The following is a 12,278-nucleotide window of genomic DNA, read 5'->3' as shown; positions in this document are numbered from 1 at the left end:
CATGGGTATTAGCAGACTATGGCATTTGTGTATGATGCAACAAATGTGAGTTCTTTAAGTCTAGCCTTATATATTGTGGGTCATACCATTGATGCACAAGGCCTACACAAATGCACAGAGAAAATTCAAGTAGTCATTAGGCCACAAGATGTGTCAAAGTTGCAGTCCTTTTTAGTATTAATTATTATAACAGATTTCTACCAAATCTAGCCTCTGTGCAATACCCTTGGCAGTGGACAAAACAGTAGAAACAAACTTTAACAGAAGCAAAGATAATGGTGACCGTGGACCTGGTGCACACACATTGTAACTCGCACTTGTTACAATGGGCTAGTGGTACCTCACAGAAGGGCATCAGCATGTTCATATCACATGTCATGAAAGACGGCAGTGCATATCTAATACCCTTTGCATCACGCTCACTCACAACTACAGATCAAAATGATGCACAAATGAGGAAGCACTGAGTATGGTTTGAGGAGTTAAACATTTCAGCCAGTATTTATGTGGAAGGGGACTAACCTTCACTTACAGCAGCTGTTTGAATTCTGAATTGGGCTTTGATCCTTAGAGGGTAGAGATACATAGTAGAATTCAAAAAGACACACAATCATGCAAATGGGGATGGAATTTCCGATGATAAAGTTTTCTCTCACAGATTAAGAATCTTCCCATCACAGTTGAAATGGTTCAAATATATCTGTGTTATACTGTAGAGATTGCTGTTGATAACAGTTGGAGATGACACATTGACCAGCTGAGATGAGACATACAGAAAGAAGTTACTGTACCCTTGATGTAGTTAGAGGTTCACATCTAGTTTCTGTCTCCCACCAGCAGCACTGGCCCCCAGAGTAAATAAACAATTAGTGTTTGCTTTCCTGTCACTAGTACCATGAGACACACTGAACATCCCTGGCTATGGTGAAGACATGAGCGCATTCACACACAAAAGCCACCACAGCGCCTAGTTTTGTAAATATAACAGGGTCTGTGTCTTGGTGGGAGGCCTGTGTATTGGTTTATTATTATCAGTGATTGATTAAGCATCCCTGTGATGCAGTATTGTTACCTAATCATATTGGACTTACTGCATATGTTGTAATTTCTGCAGACATGTTAGAGTTATTTTTTTTCTGACATTTCAATAAAGCAAGCATATATAATGACTCTTTTTGATCAGTAGAAACCAAACAACAATACATTAGCAGGATATTATCCTCCTCAGAACGTGCATGATTCTCAGTTGTATAAATGATGGAAGTTTATCAGATGTCTTTTAGTTACGGTATCATTTTTGAAACTGAAATTGAAGTCTCAAATCTGAATGAATTCTGAGAATTAAATAAGTATTAATTATTAATATTTTAAAATAAAAAATTGAAAGAGTGGTTCTTTTATTCCCCCAGAACATATCCCTATCGTGTGCTTTTCTCATTGATAGTCAGGATAGCAGATCATTAAACGCTGTGATCACTTGATGCTACCGTGCTCCTCGGGAAAGGTTTTTGACAGGCCTTGAATGAGGCCACTAAAGTTTATAATGGCTCTTAACCTAAGCTGCAAATTTACCACTACTTTTAAAAGATTAGTGGTGTACCCAAAATTGTTACTTCTTTTATTGGTGATAGATTAACAGAACCCTTTCACAAGAAACAAAAGAGACCATATGTTGAGGCAATAATTGCATTCTGATTTTTCATTCACCAGTGACTAGTTTGTGCTGCTTATGTTCTCATGTTGAATAAAAAGATTGTGACTGAAGTTCCCTTTTATTTGGCATGTGTCTTGAGATATTTCTTGCCTCCAAGCATAGACTGAGACCGTGTATACTGGAGGAATTGATTTTTTCTATTTACTGCTCACCAGATGTTTAATGTTTTTTTTTTCTAACAATTATAGAATAGATGAGAAAATATATTAAATATCTGGTGCAAATATAATGCTGTTAATGAAATGCAGCTGATAAGCCTCTAGGTTTAAACCAAATCATATGTTTATGTGGCTTTTTTGTTTCATAATTCCAGATACTACTGTTTTACACGTCTAGAGATCTATGTTGCGATGTACCTCATCCCTTACTCTTATCCTCCTTGCAACCTATAAAATCAGCATATGTTAAGACAAAGTGCCCAATCCAAAGTTATTCAGCAAAGCTCTTGGCTAAATAAGGGATTAAATCTTTCCGAAATCTGTGACATTAATGGAAGATATTAGTGTCTGCATTTATTCCAAGCAAGTGATATACTTAGTCCAAAAGGTCTATCCACTTATGCTCATCCACTATGGATGTTCACTTGCATGTGTAAATGGGAAATGTTGTATATAGTCCCTGCAATTCCCAGTTCCTGGAGGCTTATTTAGTTTCCTTGTTTACCTTGATGTCTATTTTGTTTGCCATTGAATGTGGATTAAATTGATCCAAATAAATTGTTGGTCTTTTTATTCAGCTCATTGGTTACTTCTGTTGTGGTTATTTTTTTGTACTATTTGTTTTCAAATTAGATTTGGTTTTAACTGAGCTTTTAACATAGTTGGATGACATTTTGTGGCCAGGGTAGGATTTCAAGTGAAAAGCCATTTATATGTAAAACTAATTCCATCTGGGAGTTAGACTTCATGTACATTTTATGGCTGAACCAAGGACACATGCTTATGATGACAAACACATGTAAAATATGATATTTCTAAAAGCAATATAGCACTTGTCTGATAAGCTCCTTTTTTCTTTTTGGATCTGCAGCATTATTAAAACTGTAACATAATGAAAAGAAAAGGTGAGATAGAAGCATATTTATCCATCATAAAAATGTATATAGGATTGAAATACAAGGCTATGGTTTTACAATTCCTGGCTTCCTCTGCCGTTACCAATGCTTTAGCTGTGAAGAGGCTGGAAAATGGGCTTCACAGCCATGTTATAGGTTATGTGCTATATTTTGAAAGGTAGATCAGCCTATCCACCAACACATAATGTCAAGCCCCTGCCAACCACTCACATAAAAGGAAGTTAAAAACTCACAGTCTCTTAATTCACATTTATTGAAAGGACAAAAAAAAAAAAGAACTAGGTTAGAGAATCTTGAAAACTGAATAAATGTGCTTTAGCCCCCATTTTTCAGTGAGCATCTTAAGGTGGGGCTTTTGATCCTTTTGTACTTCCTTCTAACTAACATTTGACGTAGGGGAGACTTTGCCTCCCACTTGCCCGATTATGGAAGGAATGTACTTCTATTGTGGCTCCATAATATTTTGCAAATGATTATTCCCATTCCCAGGATCAGATAATTCCATTATAGATACACAGCAAAACTTCAGCATTTCAACAATTATTTATTCATGGAATACATCTCAACTAAACAAATCCAGATGACCAGTAGATGACAACTAGACCTTAACTCCTTGCTGCCATCTATAGATCAATAGGCTAGATTAGATTGGGCTGCATTAGGTAGGCTAATTGTTGACAGGATGATTATCATTTTGGAAGAATTATATAGATGTAACCAAGAGCACCACACAGCTTAACATGTTTCCCACATACATCAAAACCCCAGACCACTTAAGCAGCAATGACATCTGCACAAAGCAAATGAAGGTGACCATTACATTGTGATCAAGATAACAAACACTTTGATGCCATCAAGTGGCCACTAGGTCAATTGATTGATAGTCCTTAGAGGAGAAAATGTTTGGACAATTCTCCTCAAGTGTACAAGCACACCAATCACAGTTTTTTGTACAAGACACATAAATTTTCTATGAAGTTATTGTTTCTGATGATTTTTTCTTCAGTTGAACTGATGACTGCTTCTTAGAATTGGCAAGTTGGGCTACTTGTGCGGTAGTGCTATAGTAGCTGTACTCCTGAAGGCTGTCACTTCTGTCGATATTAGAGTGGCAACAATATTGACGGGGTGAAGTTGAATGTTACTGTTTTCAAGATTTCAAAGCCACCAGTACTACAATACTAGAAATGACTCAAAATATGAGGGATGGAGAAATCCTACAATGTGGAATTTGACTGCAAGGAAAGTGGGAAGAGGAGACAGGAATAAGAATTATTAAATATTAAATCTGACTGGGGATAGTATGTCTATGTGTTTGAGAAATATTATCCATTATCACTTTAATACTCTTCCCATTGCTTTTTTTTTTTCTTTTAGGTTTTATTTGGGGCAGTTCCTGTATATCCTTCCATTTTTATTTCCAAAATCAGAAATACAAGCTTGCTATAAATAAAAATGTAAAACTCAGATATTCAGGAAAAGCTCTGCTTAGAGAAACAGTAACAAGGCTATCTTAAGCAACATATTTTGGTTTGCCAGGAAAGGATAGAAAGTTAACTTAATGCATTAGGGTGTTTTTTTGTGTTTTTTTTTTTACTGCCAAAATGAACAGAACTGCCTTGGGAACTATGCATGTAGATTTGCATGTGTGGGATGTAAATTTTCTCCTCTGATTCAGTGACAAAAATAACTCGGTCATGTTGAGATATTCAGCTATAAATATTAACATTAGGAGCTGAAATTGAAAGAAAACCAGAAAGTTCCCAGCTGGAAAAGGGAGATTTGATGGTTTTATTTATTTTCTGGGTACCTGCTTTCTGTGTACTTTATGGACAGTGTTCACAAAGTAAAAATATATTCTGTTATTATTCCTAACATCCCATTATTAGTGATAACATAATGGTTTTCTAATCTTCGCTGACAAAACTTTTACCTATTTCCAGACTGAAATGGGATTGGGTTATTTTCCGCCATAGTAGTTTTCTTTGTATTGCCTAAAATTTGCTACTGATGTCTTTGTCAGGGTGAACATTCCATAAATGCAGGTTTCCTAACCATTTGAAATCATTCTTTTACTTTCTAGTGGACAAAAAAAAACAAAAACACCCCTATTTCTATTACACTGAAAATCTAATGAATATCTAGTTCTCCACTTAGGTCTTGAAGATACATAGTGTCGGAAATGTGTTCTTCAGAGCAGTTTAATTTAGTGGAGAGTTGATTGTTCTGAAGAAGTAGGATTTTTGCAAAGTCATCAACAGTTGATGGACCAGCTTTCCAAAGAGGACACTCATGTATAAGTAAGGAGAACCAACAATATTTAGAGTAAAAGATTGCACATTGATTAGCTAGAAGGTGAGATTTTCCTACTGACTTCAAGGGTCTCAAGATTTACATCCCCACTCTTCTCCATTTTACCCTTCACTGCCGTGAAATCAGCAGTATAACATTAACTACTCTTCGTTAAGAATCTGTTGCAAACCTATTCTACCAAAGTGCACTCAGCTATTGCTGCAACAGAATATATTTTAAAAAATTGTTTGTTTTTTTTAACTGGCCACACTATTTTAAAGCTTAGCAAAGTATAGCTTCTCTGCCAATCTGGTTGCTAACATAAGCTTCATTTCACATTGATAGCAAATAATACTTTCCTAAAAAGTCATTCAGTCCATCCACGATGGAATATAACAGCAGCCAACCACATCAGTAGAACAGCTGGCTCTTTAGTTGAAGTTTACTTTTTATAATGTATTCTTTCCAAACCAAAAAAAAAAAGGGGTGGGGGGAGGAAAAGAAAATATTCCACTACAAATTGTTTTGTACCATTAATGGTTTTCTCTCTTTTCTCTCCCTCTTTACTTTTGCTTTTCTGAGGCATATTTGTGTATTAAACTATCATTTCTACATTATTCCACTTGGAATGATCTTTGTTTCTGCCAGGAAGGCTAGGAAAACAGCCAGGAGAAGGGCAAAGTGGAAAATTGATACCATTGTTACCTGCCAAATTATACAAATTTATCCCACTGGATGGCACCACACAGTTATATCAGCTGTGGGAGAACACTTTGGGCTGAGCAGATGTGTGTCGGTTTTTCTCAGGCCCACCCCCACTAGAATTAATGGATATGCTGTTCCAGCCATGGCTTTTTCAGATGTTACAAAGCACTTGTTAAAATGACTACCAAAAGCCTATAAGACTGAAGTTGGCATTTTTCCTAGCTTACAACTATTTTTGCTTTGCTTTCTTTTTTTTATTTATTTTAAATGTGTTTTTAAGAAGAACACTCTCTTGGCCTCATTCATCTGTGAACTCAAATTCATATGTGTATAGATGTCCCTGGAAAACAAAGAAATATAATGAACATTTGCTGAGACGCAGTGTGTAGATAGTAGACTTTAGACCTGACAACTAAAACAGAATTTGCTTTAAAATAAAAAATGTTCATGGAAAGAAAATGAGTGCATCATTCTCTAGTACTTGATGGAGTGACTGTTCCTGACAATAATAAAACTATGAAGAGACGGAGCAAGGAGTTATGATTTTCAGATAAGTTGTGGGAAGAGGTTATGATGTGGCAGGCCTTGGGGAGATAAGCATAACAAGGAACAAGAAAGAGAACATAAAATAATTCTTGGTTGTGATTATTTGGAAACCTACAACGGGAATGGTCTTTATTAACCTTGGGACATAGTAGGGTAATTATGTTAGCTGATACGACATTGAGTTCTTCCATCTCTTTCAGGTCAACTGATATAGCTAATGATTAAGAGACCAAATGGTTGGCTAGGGACCCCAAGAGCTTTGTAGAATGTAGTTCAAAATTGCAATTAGGAATGGAGACTTGTAGCAAAAGGGATAGAAGGGAAGAAGAACATAAGGGAAGAAAGAAGAAAAGCTAGCTAAATGTGTTTGTGTGTGTATATATATAAGTATGAGAATGATTGCACATGACTCACGTTCTGCAATTCTTCTCTTATGTTTAACTTAAAATTTAATGAGACATGACTTCATAGCTTCAAAATGGTGTAAAGTGCTATTAATTTGACTGTATATTCAAGGGTAGGTCCCATTTCTCTTAGAAACAGGTGCATTCAAAATGAGACAGTAGGTGCTTTAACAGAAGTACAGCTTTCACCAGAAGGTAGATTGTTCAGTTTTGGTATAGCATGTGGAGTGTCTCCAGTCCCTGTAAAATAATATTTCCCTTTGAACAATGACCATTGCCCCAGGTGCTTCTTAGAGGAGATATCTGGGTGCAGTGGCACTGACACTCCCAATTTTAGATAGTGCTTTATTGCTAGGTTTCATTTCCAAACCAGTCACATCAAATATTAAACTGAACAATATTCAGCACATAATTAGAACAGATAGGATCATATATTCTTCCTAAGCAAATGTTCACTTATGAATCTAACTGCTCATAATATATTGGACTGTGTTAATGTACGAATTAGGGTAATACATTTTAGATATGCTTCTTTTTTCATACTTACATGGAACTAGCTCTTGGGAACTAGAATATTTCTCTCTTATTTCTAGTTAGATGAATCTCCACCCCTGTTCAATAGGATAATACAACAGTGACCTGAGTTTGGAAATGATTCGTGAGTAGTTTCAGTAAAAAAGGTTGAGGCATTTAAGTATATCATTCTCTTCCTGCTCTGCTTCTTGATTTTTAAAGCAGAAGCATAGACTTTGTATGCTTGAGCTATAACACAATAGATATTGAAACTGTTAACTGAACATTGTGATTAAAAGGCTTAAGTCAAAATGAAATAACTTTCCATTGCAAATACTTGGTGTATGTGTCAGCTTTTTTTTCTAGTTGAAGTGGAACTTTATACTTCGTAAAAGTCAATATAAACTGAGGTGTATTAGTGGCTGCTCATCTTCCCTGCTAGAAGGCCATTCAACTCAACTGCCAAATGGACATAGAATTATTTGATGTATGCTGTGGTTAGGTAACTCAATTCTGTTGTTAAAAATTGTGTAAGTTCTTTCATGGGCCGGTCATTCTTATACTACTGCTGCTCAAATGAGGTTGTATAATGTGTGGTTATTTTCTAAACACAGGAAAAGAAGTAAAATGCACTCATTCTTCATCTTCATTTTAGGAATAGTTCTGTCAGCAACTTTGTGTAGCTAGATTTGAGCTGGTTGTTTATATCTGAATATAAATGAAGTCAGCTCCAGCTCCTTTTCCCCCAGATTTCCTATTTTCAACAACTTTTTCCTCTTTAATTTCAGCCAAACCATTTGAAAGTGGACAGTACTTGGACATCTATGGAATTACAAGAGACCAAGCTGGGGAGTATGAATGTAGTGCTGAAAATGATGTCTCAGTTCCAGATGTGAAAAAAGTAAAAGTGACAGTAAACTGTAAGTCATGAAAATTAAAATATATATCATTAAGAACATTGTGATGTAGAAGCAAAAGGACATAAAAGCAGTTTTCAAGTAATGATTAAATGTGATGTGAACTCTGTATAAAGGTTACACTAGATGAGAAGAAAACCTGTGTGTCTTCTGGAGGAGGTAATTGACCAGGGTGCTGTACCAGTGGAGACTCTCGGCAGTTCTTACAATACACTTACATTCCATTAGCATGGGTTATTCCCAGCCACACATCTCAAAAAGGCTTATTTTGAAGGCCTTTCTCATCCATCCAGAGACTCATTCAACATGCTGACTGGCTGGGCTGCCTATTGATTCATAGCACTATGGCTTTCTGTGTATGGAAAAAAGATCTGAGTTACAGGCACACATCCACGCTGTTCCCTAGTTTCAGTCCTTGAGAGGAAGATAATAGAATTCCACCATACATTTCAGCAGGACTTCCACAAAAACAGAGCACTACATGAGAGAAAGCCTGAAATGAATGCTGACTGCGAGAACCTCTCATTCCCCACTGAAAAGGTGTCATTAGAAAGATATCTTTGGGGCCAATGCATCAAAAAAGAAAATATTGGAGAAAAATGTTATGTATGAATATATGTATATATGTGTGTGTGTGTGTGTGTGTATGTATAAAAAATACAGTATATTACAAGTAAAAAGGTTTTAATCCTAGTTTTTAAATACACATTCTGAAAAGTTATGCACAAAACTCTATTTATTAGGGAAATGTAACTTTATAACATAAGTTATAACCCACCCAGAGTCGCTCTGTGCGTGAGATGGGCAGGGAATAAATGTGATTGATGAATGAATAAATAAATAAATTTTATATATCAGAGAAAGTTGTAAATAACAAATTCAAACTTTCTGAGGATTTTCTTTAATTTACAAAAAAGTAAAGGAAGAAAATGATAATAAAAATCTTATGAACTTTGTTTAGACTGATTTGTATCTCCCTAGTTTCATGCTTTACAAAATTCTGAACTCAATATCTGTTATAGTTTCAGTAATATTTTTTTTTTTTAGTTGATGCATATTAAGGTTAGGATTGAGTGAAAACAAACAAAAAAAAACCCTCTCTCAGCTGAAATTTAAATGATAGGGGTTGTGACAGTGAGGTTTTGGGGAGATGGGGAAAATTTACCGTTGTCTTTTAGGTTATAATTGTGTTTGTGCACTCTTACACATACTTACACAAATAACTCTCCATAATGCATAATATTAATATACCTCCAGTTTATTATTTCAGGAAAAATTCAGTAGAAAAAATGGCAGCTATCACCCTAGGAGGAATGAAGTAATACATCCCCAGTATCCCTAGTAACAGTATCCCCAGTAGAAATACTGGTACCTAAGAAGACACTCTGTGTCTTGAATCAGAAGTAGCGTGGTAGGACCTTTTCAGACTAATAATTTAATAAGACAAAAGCCACAAATGTTAACTACAGGTCACTGTCAGATTCATGGAGCAGCTAAACTGATGGAGGATTTAGATTGGGATGAGGCAGGGAGGAAAAACGGGGAGATGATGTGGTTATGCAGATGCAGGTTACATCTGAGACACACTGCAAATACCATATCAGTTAACAATTGTAATGTGTTAAAAACCCATTGTGTTTGTTGAGAGCTTCTGAGACCTTCTGATGTAAGTCAGATCTTTAGTCTTTTGCTCAATTGTGCTAGTAAAGTTTTTGTTCCAAAACAGCTGGTTTCAGATACTCTTTCTCTAATGTGGGACATACCATAGAGACCCAGTTTGGGCTAGTGGTTAAGGCACCAGGCTAAAAACCAGGAGTCTGTGAGTTCTAGTTCCGCCTTAGGCATGAAAGCTGGCTGGGTGACTTTGGGCCAGTCACTCTCTCTCAGCCCAACTCACCTCACAGGGTGGTTGTTGTGGGGAAAATGGGAGGAGGAAGGAGTATTAGGTATGTTCCCTGCCTTGAGTTATTTGTAAAGATAATAAAGGTGGGATAGCAAATAAATAAAATAAATGATCTGCCTATTGATTCACACCACTAATTCAATGTCCCTCTGGATTCTATGTTGGACAGACAGACCAGACCTTGCACAAAACGATGGACACCAGTTTGACACTGGGACTCAAAACAAGAACAATGTAATATCACACCATTTTTACTCAGAGTAGCTGTTTCAGAACAAAGAAACTTTACTGCACCATACAGTACAATACACATGCATCAGAAGGTTTCCGGCCGTTGCATAAGATCTGAAAAAGTGCTATCAGACTCTTTCTGAATTGGGACTCCATATAGACTAACACGGCAGTCCTCCGATAGTGTCTTATCTATACTAGTATGCTGTGTGGGCAGTTTTCAGTCCCTATGTTCATTCCAAAGAGAGTCTTTCACCCTATTTTAATTCTAGCAGTCCATGATTATTCATGATTAATTGGGACAGCTTGTGGATGATGGTGTACTTTGCTTATTTGGATTTGCATCCAAATGCATATTCTGTTGTAAATAATTTGTTGTGTGCTGATATTGAATAAATGTGTCATATTTCTATTCATCCATCCATTAGATTATTAACTACTTATACTGTATAAAATGTATCCAATGTTAATTTAATGACTATCTATCCCAAATAATCAACTAAGATACCTGAATTAGATTAAAAAGCAATAACAATATGGACATATCTATGAAATGTTTTTACTTCTGCACATGGGGCTGATACAAAATCGAACGTGTGTTTTGCCCAATGATGCCAACAGAGGTGTCAGTAATGTGAAGATTACATCCTGCTATACTGTTTTTCTCCACTTGTTCAGAAGGCATAGTCCTGATTTTAATCTCTGCATTTGTAGCCGTCCTTGACTGGCTGAGATTAAACAAATTAAACTCATTTCAGCATCTTTTCAGTCAGAAGTACTTTATCATGAGTTAATCACACTATGCTCCTGTTAGATTTGAAGGTCCATAATTACATAATTACATGTGAATTAATGACAGAACATGACATAACTATCGATTATGATTTAAACGATACAGCGATGCCATAGAGTTAACATGTAAAAATCTCTCTCTCTCAGCAAAGTGTATTGTTGAAAAAGATATCTGAAGCCAGGTAGAATGTTGAAGCGGTATGTATGTAGATGAGAACAATGTAATGTGTTATTATTTTATCCTCAGCCTATGTCATGTGCTGCCTACTACTGAGTAAAACACAGACACTGATTCAGGGAAGAGCAGGTTCAGGTTTATTTCAGCATAGTGCATAGCTAGAAAAAGCTGAGAGTGAAGGGAGCGCGCCGGTGCGGGGTTTAAATAGCCCGCGCCGGTCAGCGCCCCCCCCCTTGGGTTGTGTCATTCCCCCAAGTCCTGTATGCTTCATTGCCGGTAGGTGAGGGGTCGCGGGGCCCCTGCTGGTGCCCCGGGCTTCGCTCATAATCGGTTTCCTCCTCCGGCTGGTGATTGCTGTCAGCTGGGCGATATCCGTTGCGTTCCTGCTGACAGCTTCAGGTGTGCCTCGTGATCCGCCCTGTCTTTGTCGTTCTTTCTTCCCCCTTTGTGTTCTAATGACTGGTTCTTCCAGCCGGGGTCGTTCCCTTCTCCTCGGGGTCTGTGTCTGTTGTTGTGCGTGCTTTACTTATCTTTAAATCCCTTCCTCTAGTTTCTGAGGTATTGTCATGTGTGCCGTTGTGCTGATGCATTCAGCTCAACGGTGCTCATGACAGCCTACCTTTGGTATTCCCAGAGGCAATAGTCAATCCAGGTTATCAAAGGCTGGACTAGATGGACCCTTAGTCTGATCTAGCAAGGTAATTCCTCAGTGTTATTAACATTTGGAGAAAATGAGAGCCTGCTGTCTTCACTAAGCCCCTCCAGTACTTTCTTATTTTCAGATTCATAACATACAAGTTACTCTTCCATATTTTTTCCCCTCCATGGTTGAGGGTCTGTAATTATTTAGGAGAAGAGAGCCTTTGTTTTAAGTTCTCAGAATTGTGGCTTACAGTAAAGATTTCTATCACTTAGTACATTCTCTTAAACTTTTACTTCATTCATAGACTGTATTTACTTCTGCTAACCTTCAGGACTCCTTCAGGAAGGTGTGTGTTATGTGTAATA

At 36.9% G+C, this 12,278-nt stretch overlaps 1 protein-coding gene across 1 annotated transcript in view; it reads left to right on the top strand.

The window, feature by feature from the left end:
• NEGR1 (neuronal growth regulator 1) overlaps nt 1-12,278 on the top strand; it is a 583,664-nt gene that overhangs the window by 421,106 nt on the left and 150,280 nt on the right. The window contains exon 4 of the mRNA XM_063298127.1: nt 8,038-8,169. Within this exon, the coding sequence (XP_063154197.1) occupies nt 8,038-8,169 (132 nt within the window). The remainder of the gene's footprint in view (nt 1-8,037; nt 8,170-12,278) is intronic.

The sequence above is a fragment of the Candoia aspera genome, chromosome 3 (genome assembly GCF_035149785.1).
Source record: "Candoia aspera isolate rCanAsp1 chromosome 3, rCanAsp1.hap2, whole genome shotgun sequence".
Lineage (NCBI taxonomy): Eukaryota > Metazoa > Chordata > Lepidosauria > Squamata > Boidae > Candoia > Candoia aspera.
The sequence above is the reverse complement of the archived record's forward strand: the minus strand, read 5'-3'. Positions and strand labels throughout refer to the sequence as shown.